Genomic DNA, 21,435 nt, shown 5'->3' on the forward strand with positions numbered 1-21,435 from the left:
TATAAGTATAAATTTAATGATCTAATACAAGTGTCCTATAATGTTTGTCACCGCTATCAAAATATTTGTACTATTATATTGCCTAACATTTATGTTTTAGAATGATGTTTTTATATTTTAGTTCCTTGATATCAATTTGATAGGCAAAAGAATCCTTTATTATATTTCATAAAAGTCTACATTACGTGATCATTATAATGTGGAGAATGAAATACAGTAAACAATTTACTATCCTGTTAGATTACGCGAAAGACCGATGTAATAATAATTTTAAACAATCAGCTAAATATGGGAGAACATGAACCATAACCAATCCTATTGTTACTGAATTTAAATATTAGGTTTCATGCAAAAGTTTCAGCTCGCTTCATAGTAATTTCGTGTTCTTATATTTATTTTTATGTTTTTATTTTATACGTACTTGTTATTTTACGATACATTGTTATTCTTCTATATCAAATTAGAGCTATGTTTCATTGTTTTGAAATATTTCATTATTGTAGAAGACCTCCAACAAGGAGGATAATAGTATCATGTATAAATATAGAGTTAATTATCTCATAAACGTGTCCTATAATATTTGATACCGCTATCGAAATATCTGTACTATTATATTGCCTAACATTTATTTTATTTAATGATTCTTTTTTACATTTTAGTTCGTTGACATCAGTTAGATAGGCAAAAAATACTGTTAATTATATTTTATAAAATGTCTACAATACGTGATCATTATAATGTGGAGGAATGAAAAACAGTAAATAATTTACTATCCTGTTAGATTACGCGCAAGAACGATGTAATAATGTAAAACTTTTAAACGATCAGCCAAATATGGGAGAACATGAACAATTATCAGTCCTCTTTGTTCTGATTTAAATATTAGGCTTCATGAAAAATTTTAAGCTCGATTCATGACAATTTCGTATTCTTGTATTTATGTTTAGCTATTTATTTTATACGTACTTGTTTTACTACGACACAATGTTTATTCTTCCATATCAAATCAGAGTTATTGTAACTAAAAATACTTAATAATGTGATCAACACCTCTCAACAATTCTCCAAATCTTCCAATTTATTGCAAAATTATAAATACACATTTTAGAAAGTGAAATAAGCATCCGAGATGGATATTTTTAATTCCAAAAGTAAAAACTACAAACTAACACTGTATATATTACTGAGTAAAGTATTTCAAAATTAAACTGGTATAATGCAGTTTAGGTACTTCTAAAATAAAACTTCTAAATGTGTGAAATGAATCACTTAACTCTACATTTTACTGATTTGTGTGTGTTAAAATTATACATCCTCCTATGTTTTAAATTTACAAAATACAAATGCATCGACAAGCAGTTTTTTGATCGCACTCATGATAATTACTTGTTATTGGTGCATCTGAACATGTAAAGACAAAATTGTATTCCTGAAACTTAGTATAATTTGGTTTCACCAACTTTAAAAATGTAAGCGAATTACAGTTATACATGCAGACTAACAATAATTATAGGTATTTTTTAAAGGCATTTACGTGTTTATATAAAGAGGAATAAAAACATAAAACAAATATTACCCCAAGGTAACAAGCTCTTAGATAAGGGTGGATATTCCGCACTTACACCGCCACTTCAGCTGAAGGGTCTTCCACACGGACTGTTTTTGTTTACGAATCAATTGCTCTTGTTTCATTGAGGATTGCATCACATTTATATTTTATTTAAAAAATTTGTCGTTACTAAACTGGAAGATTTAACATAGTGTTATTGATATAATAAGAATTGTTTAGGAGTATTGTAAATCATATTTCGCAATAAGTTTAAACTTTATATTAATATGAGGAATGGTTAGATGAAATCGGTCAGATAATAAGTAAACCAAAAACTTTATTTCCACGTATGAATGTTAAAGTAAAATAGCGGAATGACGAAAAAATTTACAAAATATTTTCTTTAAAATAGTGTTCATTTACTTTTTATTAAAAATAGTTTATTTTCATAATTAGCCTATTTCATGGACTCTCCGCAAAACTTAGTTCCAATATTGTGGTCATTTTAACTGTTGATGGAAATATAACTAAAATAAAAGCATAAATATTTTAGTTATATATATATATAATATATATATATATATATATATATATATATATATATATATATATATATATATATAAGTGATAAATTTGAAATATAGATCCCTATAAAAATGTCTTGATATTATTAACTTATTATGTTTATTAATATAGGAGAATTTTATATTAATGTATGTAAGTAGATAGCAATATGGCGGTCCTAGCGCACTTTTGGGACAGTCAGAAAATCAATAGAAAATACTGTTTAAAGGACAATAAACGAATCTGTAACTCACGAATGAAAAATTACCGAATCTATAGCTGTTTGCTTTTACTTTCTTGAGCTGTCAAATCAATCTATTGATCTCATATCTGCTTCTAATCAACGAAAATTCTGTTGAAAATATATTAAAATCTTAATGACAAATATTGGAAAAGTTAAAGAAAAAAATATTGAAAAAATAGTATTATAGAATTTAAATTACCTCCTACAAACCAATATAGTAATAAAAGTACTATTTTGTCCTATAACTATACTATTTTTTCAATAATTTTAAGTCTTAGTTTACAGATTTTTCTATAATAAATAGAAGAATCTATCACTGTTTCACCAGAAATTGTGCTGATTTCTGTCAAATTCTAGTAAAAATCAATACTTTTTAAAATTATTAGTTAAGAAATTTTCCCTATTTAAATGGAGAGGAAAAAGGTATCATGTCCATACTGCAAAAAAGACATTTTTGAACACCATTATACCCGACATTATAATTCGTAAAATCATCTAAAAAACAAACAACTTTACGAAAGTGAACTAAATTATTTGAGGAATTGGGCTAAAGAAAATCAAATTGTCGATCATGAAAAGATGTACAATATAGAAAATTTACGAGAATTAAAGAGAAATTTCAAAGTTGAAAAGAAAAATCTCGACCTATTTAATGATGAAAAAAATTCATTCAATAGCTGAAAAGTTGGCTATCGAAACTAACGACAAAATTAAGTCTGAAATGATCGAAGAAATTGACAAAAACTCTTAATGAAAAACCTGAAAATATCATAGATGTAGAAGTTTTATCCTCAATACACGGTCTTTTCAAGCAATACATTTTAACAAACTTAAACGACAATTCCATGTCAATTTACAAATACCTATCAAGTATGAGGCCAGAAATTAAAAGTTTAATCGAAAAAATTTCAAGAAAATGTTAAAAATACGAAAGGTTATATCTCTTTGGAATGTGAATACGAAAGAACTTTAGTGAACGGTGAAACACAAACGTGTCCAATGTACTTTACTATAAAAGCAGACGAGATCTTTGATGTAAACGACTTTATTACTAAGCAATTTAATAAATTAACACATCGAGAACAGACAAATCATCCAAATAGAGGTTCTGGATGGACATTTAAAAGTTGTAAACATTTAGTTTTGAGCCTTAATAAACACGAATTTATGAACGCAGGATCATATATCGATTTGCCAAAGAAAATCAAAGATAAAAAAGCTTGTATAAATATCAAAAATAAAGATGATTATTGCTTTATTTATTCTATCCGATGCGCTATTGAAAAACCTGAAAGAGACAGCGAAAGATCAAAACAATATGAAAAATTTGTAAATGACGAGATATTTTCAGGTTTCGAGTATCCAATGTCCTTAAAAGATATACAATCATTTGAAAAACGAAGTTACAATTCCAAGTACAAATATCCAAAAATGTCTATAAATATCTACAGTTATGATGAGAAACTCAATATTGTTCCATTACAAATTTCTGAAAAATACGACGCTGAGTTAAACATTGACTTATTGTATGTTAAACAAGAAGACAAATCTCATTATGTTTTGATAACCGATTTAAATAAGCTCGTGAGTTCTCAGTTATCTAAACACGAACATAAAAAATTGCTATGTAGAAGATGTTTAAGCCATTTCTACAAATCTGGAGATTTAGCAGAGCATTTGGAAATTTGTAAAAATCACGAAGTATGCAAACCTATTATGCCATTTCCAGGTCAAACAACAACATTTACTAATTATCAAAAGAAATTTTCTGATCCTTACGTTATTTTACGTTATTTACTGAGTCTAGCTCAGTCCGCCGAGCTGATAACAGCTTATCTACATCGCTCACGTCGAGTGCACGCTACTGCCTGTCGCGTCGCGCCAATAATATAAAACCTTCATTTTATTTAAGAGTTCTGATACTTTAAAACGAATAAACTTTAAAACTAACGATGTCGCATAACTGTGCCGTCTGTGATGGATCGTTTGATAGTGAGGGAGGTGAACAGGGAATTAAGTGTGCTGGAAGCTGTAACAAATACTACCATGCTCGATGTATTCAGAGGGACGTTGATGGAGCCAAAACTCGATCTTTTAGAGATTGGAGGTGTAGGGATTGCCGGGCCTCATCAGGCGCTACTCCTTCGCAGGTAAGCAATGAATCTACTAAAGAACTGCTTAAAGCACTTGAAGATTTCAAGCAACAAATGTTTGTCGAGCTTAAGTCTGTGAGGGTGGAGTTAAATGAGCTCTCGGGGTCTATGCAGTTTGTCTCTGATAAGATGGATGAGTCAACTAATCTAATGAAGGAAATAAAGAGTGAGTTAGCATTAGTTAAGAAAGAAAATGAAAACCTTCGTAATTTAAATTCGGCCCTTACAGCTGAGGTGGACTCTCTGAAGGGCAGAGTTCGCTCACTTGAACAATATTCTAGGAAGAATAATCTTGAAATTAACGGGATCCCAGAGACACCAAAAGAGAATGTGAGCGGCCTGGTGAGAGATGTTGGAGTTGCCCTAGGAGTTGAGATCCAGGAGACCGACATATCAACAGCACACCGAGTACCATCTTTCAATAAGGATCGAGTTCCGCCACTCATCGTCCAGTTCTCAAGAAGGACCGTCAGAGACACTTTGCTCAACAAGTTCAAGGATAAGAAGACGATGACAGCCGAGCAGATCAATGCCGCCTTCCCCGCCCAGAAAATCTACGTCAGTGAACACTTGACACCGGAAAACAAAATGTTTCTGTCAAAATTGAAGAATAAGTGCAAAGAAAGTGGTTACAAGTTCGCTTGGTGTAAAGATGGCAAGTTCTTTGTGCGGAAGTGTGAAGGGGAACGGTTCATTAGGATTGAAAACGATGAGGAACTCAACAAGCTGAAGTAACAAGTAAGTGATTGTTATTATGCCTTTGTATACACTCCTAGCTATTGGTTACAAAAGAGATATGTTTAAAGTTGCATTGCTGCCTACTGTTATTATATCAATTGTATTTTTGTATTTATATATTTTAGCTTGTTTGGGCTGTTTCTTAAACCGTATTTGTATTATGTTATTCTGTTTAACTGTTATTTATTTATTTATTGAAGTCTATATGATTGTTATTCACTATAGTATATTTATCTTGTTGATCTATTCCAAATTTGTTATTTGTTATAGTTTATTTGTCTGTTATTTAGTTTATAGTCTATTTATTCTTATATTTATTATATTTATTTTATCTATTTAAATCTATTTATTACATTTGCTTATTAAGAAGACACATAGCCTAAATGAGCCATAACATGTTTACAAAAAACTCGTACTCCGAGTTACAAGATTTCTTTTACCTGGAAAATGACAGGAATAATTACAATTTTCTATATGCAAATATAAGGAGTATGAGGAAAAATTTTAACACTTTAATTGCAGAAATAGATAGAATAAAATGTAGTATTCAGTTTATTGTTCTTAGCGAAATTTGGATTGATAGTGATGAGGCTAGTTTATATAATATACCAGGCTATAAACTTTTTACAAATTGCAATGATAATTATAGAGCAGGTGGTGTTTTATGTTTTATAGATAATTCAATAGAATGTACTCAGATAAGCCCTCCTTTCAATATGTTATCAGCTGATTCTCTTTTGTTAAATATTAAAATAAATAAATCTTATTTTAAGCTGATATGTTTATATAGATTGCATAATACAACTGAAATCGTTTTTCTAACTGAACTAGCACAGCTTCTTTCAGGAGTTACAAATAACGTAATATACGTCGGAGATATAAATATTAATATTCTGGAAACTAGCACTATAACAAATGGTTACAATAGTATATTAAATAATAATGGATTTACATCCTTGGTGAATACACCTACAAGAATAACAGTTAATTCCAAAACACTTATTGATCATATTTTTGTTCGACATAGATATATAAATCTCTTTTCTAGTGGTGTGTTCGATGTAGGTATTACTGATCACTGTGTCTTGGGACTAAAGTTTAATGACTCATCAAATAATAAAAAGTCAACAGTTAGTTTATGTCGTAAGTTTGTAGTCGATTTTAGTGTAGTTAAGGATAAGTTAAGAAATGTCAATTGGTGTGAGGTTCTTTCTGAGGAAGATGTTAACTTGTGTTTTAATAAATTTCAAGAAATATTAAACGATATTGTAGATAGTAGTAGTAAGACAGATTTAACTGACAGTAAAATAAGAAAAGCTAAGTTATTGAGCCCTTGGATAACTTCAAAGATTTTGAAAAAAATAGATAAAAGAAAAAAGTTATATAAAATTTCAAGAAGGAGACCTTATGACTCAACATTTATGAACTATTTCAACAATTTTTCTGACAACTTAAAATCTGAAATCGATTTTACAAAAAACGAGTTTTATTCGAAAAAGTTAGAAAACTGTAAAGGGGATGTTTCACAACAATGGAAGATTATTAATAATTTAACTGGTTGCAGCAAAGCTAATAATTGTATTGAGCGTATTGAATTGGATAATGGGACTGTGATAACAGAACCACGCGCTATCGCACAAGAAATCAACAACCATCTTATCTCGATACAGTCTGGTCAGTCAAGTACACTCACTGCCGAAATTCTCCGTCCCACCCATGTTTACCTAAATTCCTTCTTCATAGCTCCTACCTCAGTAGATGAGATCAAAACAGTTGCTCTTAATTTGAAAAATAAAAGATCTACAGGTTATGATAATTTTAGCGTAAATTTATTAAAACATGTTATTGATGAAATTGCCCCGATATTAGAGTATATAATCAATATTAGTTTCAGTAATGGTATTTTTCCAGACAATCTTAAATTAAGTTTAGTTGTGCCCCTTTTGAAAAAGCCCAATTCATATAAATTAGACAACCTAAGACCAATAAGCCTGCTTTCTGTTTTTTCTAAATTATTTGAAAAAATAATGATGATAAGATTAAATAACTTTTTAATGAGAACGAACTTTTTAAGCAGTAAACAATTTGGTTTTATTAAAGGGAGATCTACGGAAAGTGCATTAATTAAAGTAACAGATTATATTTTCACCGGTTTAAACTCGCAACTTAAAACAGTTGGCCTCTTTATTGATTTTAAAAAAGCATTTGATATGGTGAATCATGAAATTCTTCTAACAAAATTAGAGCTAGCAGGAATTAGAGGTGTTGCTCTAGACTGGTTTAATAGTTTTATCAAAGAAAGGAGACAACAAGTAAAAATTAACAACACTTTTAGTGATTCAAAAATTGTCCAAACGGGTGTCCCTCAAGGTTCTATGACCTCAGCCACCCTTTTTCCTATTTTTATTGATGATTTGTTGAACCTAAATTTTAATGGAAATATTATCGCTTTTGCAGACGATATTGCACTTTTTTATACTCACAAAAACCTTAATTCACTAGACATTTTAATCAACAATGATCTTTTAGTACTCAGAAAATGGTGTTCTGCAAATAAAATGCAGGTTAATGTAAATAAGACCAAGGTTATAACTTTTGATTTTTTTGGTTTTGATCTACCCTCCCCCTTGATATTTCACTCCACATCCTGTAATTTCCAATTATGTACCTGCCAGCCCTTAGAAAAAGTAAAAACTATTAAATATTTGGGAATTTTGCTCGATGAAAAATTGACTTTTGAACCTCATATATTAGATTTACACGCAAAACTAAGATCACAAATTAGAAAATTTTATTTTTTGAGAAATTTTTGTAACTTGACACTCTTGAGATCACTATATTTTGCCCTCATCAACTCAAGACTGCAATACGCTTTACCATGCTGGGGAGGAACATACAAAACATTAATAGATAAGTTAAGAACCACTCAAAATTACTTTTTACGTATAATTCTTAAAAAAACCAAAAGAACAACTTCTTTTCCATTATTTCAACAATTAAAAATTTTACCCTTTCAGCATCTTTTCGTTTTTAAAGTTCTGAGATTGTTTTATATCAGAAGTGGGAATAGAGAAAACACAACGACAAACCATTTTCACAATACAAGAAGTCTTGTAAATAACTGTTTTAAATTACCCAAAGTCAACAAAGTTATTTTTCGTCACTCCTTTCAATATCTAGGTCCTAAATATTTCAATCAGTTGCCACTTCAAATCAAAATTATTAATAATTTCAAACACTTTTGCAAAGAAACAGTCACTTGGCTTTCTTCACAACAAGATGTGGAATATCTTAATTATGTCTTAGTATAATTAAGTAGTATAAATAATTGTTATTTTCTTGCTGGTAGTTTTCTAATATAAGATATAACTTTAACCCATTTATTAGGCATATTTATTACCTACTTAACTAATATATAGGATAACTATTTTCATATTCATTACAATTGATTCCATCTGTTTGCTTAACTTACATCATATTACTTATACATCCACTAATATTATTTTCTTCTTTCAAAATTATTGTAGTTGAACTAACAGATGTTACAGTTGGCGATTTTCTTTTATAAATATTCTAAATGCTAGACTATGATTTACTATGTTAATGTATTGTATATAGTTTCAACTAGTCACGCTACTGGATAAAGTGGCCGGATTAATTTCTCGCTTTTTTCCAATACTGTATTACTGTCTTGTACTTATGGGAAATAAATTCATTTATTCATTTATTCATTTATTAGTCATTTATATGGATTTTGAAAGCATATTAGAGAAGATTCCCACATGCAAAAACAATCCGCAAAAATCGACTACAACCAAGATTCAGAAGCATATTCCTTATGGTTTTACTCTATATTTAGTGTCGAATGTGACAAATCGCATGTATAAACCGATATGTTATCGAGCAAAAAATGAAGAAGATTTGCCAAATGTTCCTGCAAAATTGTTTGAAGAACTCAATAAAATATCAAAATACATAGCTACAAAATATAATTCTAAGAACAAAAAACCTATGAAATTGACTGAAGAAGAAGAAATTTCATACCAAAATGCAAACGTTTGTCATATTTGCGAATGGTCTGCTTATGATGCTGAGTCAATTCAGTATGGTTTTACTCCTGATAGTTGGAAAGATAAGAGTTATAATAAAGTAAGAGATCATTGTCATTTAACAGGTAAATTTCGAGGCGCAGCTCATTCATGTTGTAATCTGAATTTGAAATTTCCACAAAATATTCCCGTTTTCTGCCACAATATGTCAAATTACGATACTCATTTGTACATAAAAGAATTGGCAAAACAGTATGGTAATGTTGATTTGATCGCAAACACCGATGAAAAATATATAAATTATTCAGTAAATTCAGGATATGGGTATGAGTTTGAAGATGATAAACCAAGAAAGTTCATCAAGTTTTCGTTCGTAGATACGTTCAGATTCATGGCATCGTCTATTGAAAAGTTAGCTAAAAACCTCAAAAAAGATGATTTCAAGCATACAAATCATTTTATACAAGATGGACGAATATTGAACGCAATTCTAGATAGACAACCAAATGACGAAGAAGAAATCTTTAAAATTCTATCTGGAAAAGGCATATTTCCTTACGAATTTATCGATAGTATTGAAAAACTTGATTACACAGAAGACCTGAAAATTCAAGATTTCTATTCACTTTTGACAGACGAGAGCATATCTGAGAAAGATTATCAACACTACTTGAGCGTTGGGAACAAATTAAAAGAGAAACATCTTGGAAATTACTCTGATTTGTACAATATCCAAGATGTATTATTGCTCGCTGATATATTCGAAAACTTCAGAAACATTTGTCTAAATTGTTACAAACTTGATCCAGCACATTATCTAACAGCTCCAAGTCTCGCATGGGACGCTATGTTAAAATTAACGAAGATAGAATTACAGTTAATTAGTGATTATAATATGTATTTGATGATCGAAAAAGGTATTCGCGGAGGCATTTCTCAATGTATTAAACGATATGTTAAAGCAAATAACAAATATTTGAAAGATTTTGATGAATCAAAGCCTGAAAACTATCTGTTGTACGTCGATGCAAACAACCTTTATGGGTATGGCCTCATGCAAAATTTACCATATGGCGATATCAAGTGGATGGATCCTAAAACGTATACAAAAGAAGAGTGGAAAGAAGCAATTTTGGAACTCACTGGCGACGAAGATTATGGCTATATTCTCGAAGTTGATCTAGGATATCCAACAAATTTACATGAACATCACAAGGATTTACCTCTTGCTCCCGAACATTATAAAAACAAACTTTGCACAACTCTACTGGATAAAACTGAATACGTTGTTCATTCGAGAAATTTGAAATTCTATCTGGAACAAGGTATGATTTTGAAACATGTGAATAGAGTTATAGCATTCGATCAGAAGCCTTTTATGAAAAAGTACATTGATTTTAACACAAACATGAGAACCAAAGCTACAAGTGACTTCGAAAAGGACTTTTATAAGCTGATGAACAACTCAGTTTTTGGAAAAAGTATGGAAAATGTGCGAAATAGATGTGATATCAAACTAGGAAATGAAGAATTTTCAATTAAACAGGCCAAGAAAACAAACTTCAAATGCTTTAATATCTTTGACGACAACTGTATAGCGAGTCACATGTTCAAACAAAAGGTTAAATTTAACAAACCGATCTACATAAGATTTTCAGTTCTTGACCTATCAAAATTGCTAATGTACGAGTTTTATTACGATAAATTAAAGAAGTTTGATCCAGATTTGAATATGTGTTACATGGATACAGACAGTTATTTTCTAGAATTGAAACGAGATCCTTTTAAAATTATTAAAGAAAATATAGAGGACTTTGATACGAGCGATTATCCAAAAGATCACGAATGTTTCACTACTAAAAATAAGAAGGTAATAGGGAAATTTAAAGATGAGTTAAATAGCGAAGTTTTAGAAGAATTTTTTGGATTGAGATCGAAAATGTACTCGTACAAATATCTAGACAAAAATCCAGTAAGATGCAAAGGGATTAAGAGAAGCGTTGTAAATAAAACAATAAATATCGAAAACTTGAAGAGATGTTTGTTCGAAGGTAAAGAAGAATTTAGGGAGATGACAGTAATCAAAAGCTACAAACATGAGTTGTACACAGTTACCATAAACAAGCTGGCACTGAACGCTAAAGATGATAAGAGAATTGTCCTAGAAAATAAGATCGATACAGTACCTTATGGCTATAAAAATGAAGCGAAATCTGATATATTAGACGAATTAAATAAACTTGGAAACTTTGAAAATTGAGAAATAACCGGAAGTGTTTACGAATATGAATTGAGAAAGTCAAAGCTGTAATTTTTTCTATATAAATGGAGGCCCAAAAGAAGTGTACAAAGTGTCAAGAATTTAAAGATTTTGAAGAATTTTATAAGAATAAGCAAAGAAAATATGGATTTGAATATAATTGTAAAGACTGTCATAATAAATATAAAGAATTATATGATAAAATGGACAAATTAACTTTAGAAGAAAACAAGTGTTACTTTTGTAAAGAAATTAAAAATATTTCTAAATTTAATAACTGGCAGTATAGTAAAGATAGAAAAGATGCTTTTTGCAAAGATTGTGCTAAAAAAATTTTCAGCGAAAGTTATAAAAACGAAACGTCTTGTGAATATGAAAAAAAAATTCTACAATGGTTACCTAGTTATGCTAAACATTTACAGACAAAATATCATAATTCGAGAGTTTAACATTTTCAACGTGCAATTTAGATATTCTATAAATCAGTCGAGATTTTGCCATATTTGTAGTAAAATGATTTCCGTTGTATAAAATATTCAAAGATTCTTTCATTTGGTTATACAGATTGATAGAATTTGGTTCGTCATCAATGAACAAAATCTCTAATTCAGGATAATTTATTTTTAGATGTTTTAATCGGTTTGGTATTTCTCGTTTCTGAGCTCTGATAACGTAATAAGGCCATTCCCACATGTGATTCTTCTTAATTAACACAAAAACATGGTGTTTTTTCTTATCAACATCATTACATACCATATCTCTCTTCATTAATTCCATTCGCAATTCTTGATTCTCTATTTTCAATGATTTCATTTCATCTTTAATTTGTAACTGTTTTATTTCATCTTTTAACTGCTTATTTTCGTTTTCAAGTTTGTACACACCAAATTTTCTAATACTCGGTAAAACTTCTTCTAAAACCCAATTTTGAAACGTTTCTGCAATCTTCATTTTAGATTTCAGTATTAAAGAATATATGCCTGGTTCATTGATGAAAATAGTGTCTGGATGTAATTTTTGTAAGAGTCGCGATTCGATACCCTTGTCAGAATCTATGTTTTCAAAGCTTTTTTTGTATTTTTCTTTAACATGATCTACGATAGCTTGTCTCGTATTTTTAAATTCCAATATTTCTGCAACATCTTTAGCCTTAAACCAAATTTCATTATTTTCGTCAACAATCGTGCAAATGTCTTTATTATTGAATGTAAGTTGATTATTGAGTAGATCCACAACAGACTCCATTTAGATAGAAAAAATTTAACAAGCTATTATTTGAGTGTAAAGGTTGAAAACAGTGTTTTCTTGAAAGTTTGAAGGTAAGCTATTCAATAGCTCCCCTTGATTCATGTCTTTAAACGTTAATTTATCATCTTCGTCAACGTTTAATCTGATCGTTTGCATAGTATTTTCATATTCTAGAATTTTTGCAACATCTTTAGCCTTAAACCAGATCATATTGTTTTCGTCTACAATCGTTAAGATATTTGTGTTATTGAATTTGAGTTGATTATTGAGTAGGCCTACAAGTGACTCCATTTATATAGTTAAAATTTCAAGTTCTCTTCGATTCCCATTCCTAGTTTTCTCTTCAAAAACATTGCTCCAGCTGTTGGAAGCGCAACAAATCTTTCACCTAAACTAGCATCTTTTGATAAAAATCTATCCATTGCCTTATCTTGCAAAACTTTATCTGCTATATGTCTGGAATTTGTGTCTCTATGTTTTGCATAAAAAATATCGTGTTCCATAGCAGCTTGATCTAATTTATTTATACCAGGATCTCCTCTTTTTAGTCTTTTTTCGAGTTTTGTGCCAGGCCCCAGATACTGATAAGTTGGTACGTGTAATTCAAAAGGTAAATTGTTGATAAAATCATTTAAAAGTCCGCTACCTTCAATCATAGATGAACTTATTGCCGGCAAAACTCGTTTTAAATATTTAATTCCATCAGGTTTTTCAATCATTTCATCAAGTTTGTTCGAAATAAAATCCTTAATCGCTTTCTTTTCGTTCAAAAAATTGTTGTTTCCAGCCTTTTCTTGAGCATAAATATAATTTATAATTCCATCGAGTTTTGTCAAATCGTCGATATATCTGTACTCAATCTTATTATCACTGTATTTTCTTATACCTGATCCTTCGATTCGTTTTTCCCAAATTGGTTTAATTAATTTCATATATTTTTTACCTCTACTTGACTTAGGCTTCTTAGTAGATGGATCATTATTTTTGTAAATTGAGTCAGATTCCCATAAAATTTCTGTATACTTTTTCAAATCTTCTTCAGAATATAAATTATCTTTTGGAGCGTCATAGTCTGTTAATAATCTCCATAAACCTTGAGTTCCTTCATATGTTTTTTCATTAATAATGATATCATTATGTTCAAAATTAACGGGTAAATTTCCAATCATAAAACTTCTCTTTTTTCTGTCCCAATACAAACCAAATGTATCATCCTTTGCTCTAGGAAGAAACTTTTTACCAATTTCACCAATTATTATATCCGTTGTTCCAGGACTTATTGGTTCAACTATGGTAGAGTCTTCAATGATTCGAGGTCTAAATGGTGTTGAAGATGATAATTTTGGCAATTCAAACTCTTCAAATTCTGGAATTGAAATATCGGCAAATTGTCGTACAACTGGAACCAAATTCATCAAATTTTGATTATCACTTAAAACATTTTCAATTTTGCCCTCAACGTTTTTTATTGCAGAAGTTACAGGTTGATTGATTTTTTGAATAAATTCTTGTTCTTTTTCATCAATTCGAATCTGTTCTTTAAATTCTTTGATTAATTTCTTTTCGATTTGATCAAGTTTTTTCGCTTCTTCAGAAGTTACGTTCACCATTTAATTAGAAAAATTTTGAAACGTGAACGTGGAACGTAAAAACGTGAACACGAAACGTAAAAACGTGAAACACGAACGTGAACGTGGAACGTGAACACGAAACGTAAAACATGAACGTGAAACACGAACGTGAACGTGGAACGTGAACACGAAACGTAAAACATGAACGTGAAACACTTATTTTCTAGGACAATTCTCTTATCATCTTTAGCGTTCAGTGCCAGCTTGTTTATGGTAACTGTGTACAACTCATGTTTGTAGCTTTTGATTACTGTCATCTCCCTAAATTCTTCTTTACCTTCGAACAAACATCTCTTCAAGTTTTCGATATTTATTGTTTTATTTACAACGCTTCTCTTAATCCCTTTGCATCTTACTGGATTTTTGTCTAGATATTTGTACGAGTACATTTTCGATCTCAATCCACAAAATTCTTCTAAAACTTCGCTATTTAACTCATCTTTAAATTTCCCTATTACCTTCTCATTTTTAGTAGTGAAACATTCGTGATCTTTTGGATAATCGCTCGTATCAAAGTCCTCTATATTTTCTTTAATAATTTTAAAAGGATCTCGTTTCAATTCTAGAAAATAACTGTCTGTATCCATGTAACACATATTCAAATCTGGATCAAACTTCTTTAATTTATCGTAATAAAACTCGTACATTAGCAATTTTGATAGGTCAAGAACTGAAAATCCTATGTAGATCGGTTTGTTAAATTTAACCTTTTGTTTGAACATGTGACTCGCTATACAGTTGTCGTCAAAGATATTAAAGCATTTGAAGTTTGTTTTCTTGGCCTGTTTAATTGAAAATTCTTCATTTCCTAGTTTGATATCACATCTATTTCGCACATTTTCCATACTTTTTCCAAAAACTGAGTTGTTCATCAGCTTATAAAAGTCCTTTTCGAAGTCACTTGTAGCTTTGGTTCTCATGTTTGTGTTAAAATCAATGTACTTTTTCATAAAAGGCTTCTGATCGAATGCTATAACTCTATTCACATGTTTCAAAATCATACCTTGTTCCAGATAGAATTTCAAATTTCTCGAATGAACAACGTATTCAGTTTTATCCAGTAGAGTTGTGCAAAGTTTGTTTTTATAATGTTCGGGAGCAAGAGGTAAATCCTTGTGATGTTCATGTAAATTTGTTGGATATCCTAGATCAACTTCGAGAATATAGCCATAATCTTCGTCGCCAGTGAGTTCCAAAATTGCTTCTTTCCACTCTTCTTTTGTATACGTTTTAGGATCCATCCACTTGATATCGCCATATGGTAAATTTTGCATGAGGCCATACCCATAAAGGTTGTTTGCATCGACGTACAACAGATAGTTTTCAGGCTTTGATTCATCAAAATCTTTCAAATATTTGTTATTTGCTTTAACATATCGTTTAATACATTGAGAAATGCCTCCGCGAATACCTTTTTCGATCATCAAATACATATTATAATCACTAATTAACTGTAATTCTATCTTCGTTAATTTTAACATAGCGTCCTATGCGAGACTTGGAGCTGTTAGATAATGTGCTGGATCAAGTTTGTAACAATTTAGACAAATGTTTCTGAAGTTTTCGAATATATCAGCGAGCAATAATACATCTTGGATATTGTACAAATCAGAGTAATTTCCAAGATTTTTCTCTTTTAATTTGTTCCAAACGCTCAAGTAGTGTTGATAATCTTTCTCAGATATGCTCTCGTCTGTCAAAAGTGAATAGAAATCTTGAATTTTCAGGTCTTCTGTGTAATCAAGTTTTTCAATACTATCGATAAATTCGTAAGGAAATATGTCTTTTCCAGATAGAATTTTAAAGATTTCTTCTTCGTCATTTGGTTGTCTATCTAGAATTGCGTTCAATATTCGTCCATCTTGTATAAAAATGATTTGTATGCTTGAAATCATCTTTTTTGAGGTTTTTAGCTAACTTTTCAATAGACGATGCCATGAATCTGAACGTATCTACGAACGAAAACTTGATGAACTTTCTTGGTTTATCATCTTCAAACTCATACCCATATCCTGAATTTACTGAATAATTTATATATTTTTCATCGGTGTTTGCGATCAAATCAACATTACCATACTGTTTTGCCAATTCTTTTATGTACAAATGAGTATCGTAATTTGACATATTGTGGCAGAAAACGGGAATATTTTGTGGAAATTTCAAATTCAGATTACAACATGAATGAGCTGCGCCTCGAAATTTACCTGTTAAATGACAATGATCTCTTACTTTATTATAACTCTTATCTTTCCAACTATCAGGAGTAAAACCATACTGAATTGACTCAACATCATAAGCAGACCATTCGCAAATATGACAAACGTTTGCATTTTGGTATGAAATTTCTTCTTCTTCAGTCAATTTCATAGGTTTTTTGTTCTTAGAATTATATTTTGTAGCTATGTATTTTGAAATTTTATTGAGTTCTTCAAACAATTTTGCAGGAACATTTGGCAAATCTTCTTCATTTTTTGCTCGATAACATATCGGTTTATACATGCGATTTGTCACATTTGACACTAAATATAGAGTAAAACCATAAGGAATATGCTTCTGAATCTTGGTTGTAGTCGATTTTTGCGGATTGTTTTTGCATGTAGGAATCTTCTCTAATATGCTTTCAAAATCCGTATAAATAACGTAAGGATGAGAAAATTTCTTTTGATAATTAGTAAATGTTGTTGTTTGACCTGGAAACGGCATAATTGGCTTACAAACTTCATGTTCTTTGCAAATTTCTAAATGATCTGTTAAATCTCCAGATTTGTAGAAATGGCTTAAACATCTTCTACATAGCAATTTTTTATGTTCGTGTTTAGATAACTGAGAACTCACGAGCTTATTTAAATCGGTTATCAAAACATAATGAGATTTGTCTTCTTGTTTAACATACAATAAGTCAATGTTTAACTCAGCGTCGTATTTTTCAGAAATTTGTAATGGAACAATATTGAGTTTCTCATCATAACTGTAGATATTTATAGACATTTTTGGATATTTTTACTTGGAATTGTAACTTCGTTTTTCAAATGATTGTATATCTTTTAAGGACATTGGATACTCGAAACCTGAAAATATCTCGTCATTTACAAAATTTTCATATTGTTTTGATCTTTCGCAGTCTCTTTCAGGTTTTTCAATAGCGCATCGGATAGAATAAATAAAGCAATAATCATCTTTATTTTTGATATTTATACAAGCTTTTTTATCTTTGATTTTCTTTGGCAAATCGATATATGATCCTGCGTTCATAAATTCGTGTTTATTAAGGCTCAAAACTAATTGTTTACAACTTTTAAATGTCCATCCAGAACCTCTATTTGGATGATTTGTCTGTTCTCGATGTGTTAATTTATTAAATTGCTTAGTAATAAAGTCGTTTACATCAAAGATCTCGTCTGCTTTTATAGTAAAGTACATTGGACACGTTTGTGTTTCACCATTCACTAAAGTTCTTTCGTATTCACATTCCAAAGAGATATAACCTTTCATATTTTTAACATTTTCTTGAAATTTTTCGATTAAACTTTTAATTTCTGGCCTCATACTTGATAGGTATTTGTAAATTGACATGGAATTGTCGTTTAAGTTTGTTAAAATGTATTGCTTGAAAAGACCGTGTATTGAGGATAAAACTTCTACATCTATGATATTTTCAGGTTTTTCATTAAGAGTTTTGTCAATTTCTTCGATCATTTCAGACTTAATTTTGTCGTTAGTTTCGATAGCCAACTTTTCAGCTATTGAATGAATTTTTTCATCATTAAATAGGTCGAGATTTTTCTTTTCAACTTTGAAATTTCTCTTTAATTCTCGTAAATTTTCTATATTGTACATCTTTTCATGATCGACAATTTGATTTTCTTTAGCCCAATTCCTCAAATAATTTAGTTCACTTTCGTAAAGTTGTTTGTTTTTTAGATGATTTTTCGAATTATAATGTCGGGTATAATGGTGTTCAAAAATGTCTTTTTTGCAGTATGGACATGATACCTTTTTCCTCTCCATTTAAATAGGGAAAATTTCTTAACTAATAATTTTAAAAAGTATTGATTTTTACTAGAATTTGACAGAAATCAGCACAATTTCTGGTGAAACAGTGATAGATTCTTCTATTTATTATAGAAAAATCTGTAAACTAAGACTTAAAATTATTGAAAAAATAGTATAGTTATAGGACAAAATAGTACTTTTATTACTATATTGGTTTGTAGGAGGTAATTTAAGTTCTATAATACTATTTTTTCAATATTTTTTTCTTTAACTTTTCCAATATTTGTCATTAAGATTTTAATATATTTTCAACAGAATTTTCGTTGATTAGAAGCAGATATGAGATCAATAGATTGATTTGACAGCTCAAGAAAGTAAAAGCAAACAGCTATAGATTCGGTAATTTTTCATTCGTGAGTTACAGATTCGTTTATTGTCCTTTAAACAGTATTTTCTATTGATTTTCTGACTGTCCCAAAAGTGCGCTAGGACCGCCATATTACTATCTACTTATGTATGTATGTTATTATTGTCATGTTATTGTGGACATTAGTGGTTGTATAATGATTGTTGCAGATAAATATATAATATATTAACTTGTTGTTGGCTTATACTATATTGTTATTGTTATATAGTTTAGTTATGTTATTGTTCGGGTCTGTTAATTTTGAATCTGTTATTGTGGTTCCTGTTATATTTTTTATAGTTTTGTTATGCTTTTGAATATTATGAATAGATATTATTAGATTTTTATATATGTGATAAAAATATAGGCCTAGTATATATAGCTATTATTATATGTTATTGATTTTGTTATAGCCTAGCTTAATAGTTTTTAATTATTTATGTAACCTGATTAAGCTTCAAGAACCCATGGTGGATCTGTTTGCCCTATTATGGATAAATGTGATACAGACTAAATTATATATTTTTGCTGCAAATTATAACATATATTGTCATTTATTTGTGTTTAAAATAATAGGTGTGACGATGGGATTTTTTTTAAGACATTGTTATAGATATAGTTGTAAAACATAGCCTATAGTTTTTGTTGTTGTTAATAATATATAAGTTGCGCTTGACAAAGTTTGTTAGTTTCATTATCATACTTTTTAATGTAAAAACATACCGAGTATAACACATTAATTGTATCAATTCCAACAATAAACTGTTTGCTAGGGTTTGCTATTGGTGTGAGAGCCTAGACTAAATATGGGAGGGGGTGCAGTTTGTGGTGGTGGCTGCGTCCTATACTCCAGTAAAAGTGGTTAGGGAACTTAAATTCGTGACATATGACTAGGCAATATGCAATATGATATAACTTACATTTTGGAAGAAGTAAGAAAATGAATTATTTTTTATATATGAATACGTCAAAAGACAATACAATAACACGTACACAATAGCACGTACACAACAACACAATACCAAAACACAGCTAGGATAGCACAGGGATAACACAAACACATATCGTAGACTATATTATAGGCATACAGACACGTTGAAATATATTTTGAATGCTGTAAATGTTACACATGGATGAAATAAACTAACACATTTGTTTATTTCTTGACAATCTACTAAAATAAACGTTATTAATTAGAACAAAACTCATGCTAGATTTGCACGTGCATTGCAATTGCAGACATAAACACTGGTAGTGGCGGAACAAGGATCAAGGAACGCCTGATGGAAGGGGGTATTTATTCTTGTCTTATAATGATTGGAATTGGGTAGGACATCGACTGCTTCTGAATCGAAATCATACATTCCGATCACACCATATGACCAGTGCAAATATGTTAGTTAGGAACATGAACTTAATTTTAAGCGTTAAGAGACAGGTTTTGTCATTGTTAATAATTTGAAATGTAAAGAGAACAAACAGGTATGCTGTTATTTATTGTAAACTTTAACAAAATAATAAGTGCAAATTTTGATACGTAGTTTAATAAATACAATGTATGATTTAGTTAAGATAATCTAATTTGGACCCCACTGACAAGTGCTGTACTTAGCGGGGCCATTGAAATGTAAGATTTTGGAAATAAACCAATTCAACATATTTAATACTATACAAGGACTTTATGGTGTAGTCCGTTTTATCTGCAGATAAGTATAAAATATAAAAAATAAAATAAGTAACACTATTTAAAACAAGTCCATACTTTGAATATTATGCGTAAAGTATTATGTTATATAGTGTATTTCTTATGCTATGTTTGCCTAATACTGTTTTTTAAGACCTCGAAAGTTTGAATATTAAAATATAAAACATTATTTTAATGGTAATATTTCAATATGAAGAAAGAAGAAGGCTTTATGACTACATAGGGCAGTCTAAAATGGAAACGAGTAAAAGATAACAAATACAGGAGAAACAAGAACTGTTTCTGCGTTGAATATATACAATTAACCGGCATGCTTTTAAGAAATCAGCACATTGAAGAAAAAAATGTACAATGTTTTGGCCGTCTCGTGAAGTTGTTATGGTCTTTTTAATATTTTAATAATTTCACAGCTGCATTTAAGTTTTTTGGTAAACATTTTAAATACTCGTAATTAAGGGACAGTTTTAGGTCAGCAGACCTGCATAAGGTCTACAAACATTGAATATATAAGATTTATTCAGAACCCATACTATCCTACATGTATCATAAAGAAGGCAACTTAACATGTTTGAAAGTAGAAAACGCAGGCCGTATTAATTTTTTTATGAAACAGTAAAATGAACAATATGTAAACAAATATGGTGTTGGACAAAAAATAATGTACAATAATAATGTACACCGCTAAAATTCTTTTTTATTCCTAACGTAAATGTGGCTAAACAATTTAAGCTGTAAATTAGGAGTTTATTAAGACTTGTAAAAATAAAAAATTACTCTTTTTTCTTGTATTACATGTATACATTTTCCTAAGTGTAGTTTAAAACACTTACATTGGACTACTGCCTCCAAGATTAAAGATTAATTGTTTAAATAGGTTAACTACCAGTTGGGTGGT

At 29.9% G+C, this 21,435-nt stretch overlaps 1 protein-coding gene across 1 annotated transcript; it reads left to right on the plus strand.

Moving 5' to 3' along the window:
• The first annotated feature begins 4,309 nt into the window (after positions 1 to 4,309).
• LOC124371254 lies at positions 4,310 to 5,245 on the plus strand. Its single transcript, XM_046829590.1, has one exon. The coding sequence runs from the start codon at positions 4,310 to 4,312 to the stop codon at positions 5,243 to 5,245; it is 936 nt and encodes a 311-aa protein (XP_046685546.1).
• The last annotated feature ends 16,190 nt before the right edge of the window (positions 5,246 to 21,435 follow it).

Source organism: Homalodisca vitripennis, unplaced genomic scaffold (assembly GCF_021130785.1).
Source record: "Homalodisca vitripennis isolate AUS2020 unplaced genomic scaffold, UT_GWSS_2.1 ScUCBcl_1161;HRSCAF=4439, whole genome shotgun sequence".
Classification (NCBI taxonomy): domain Eukaryota; kingdom Metazoa; phylum Arthropoda; class Insecta; order Hemiptera; family Cicadellidae; genus Homalodisca; species Homalodisca vitripennis.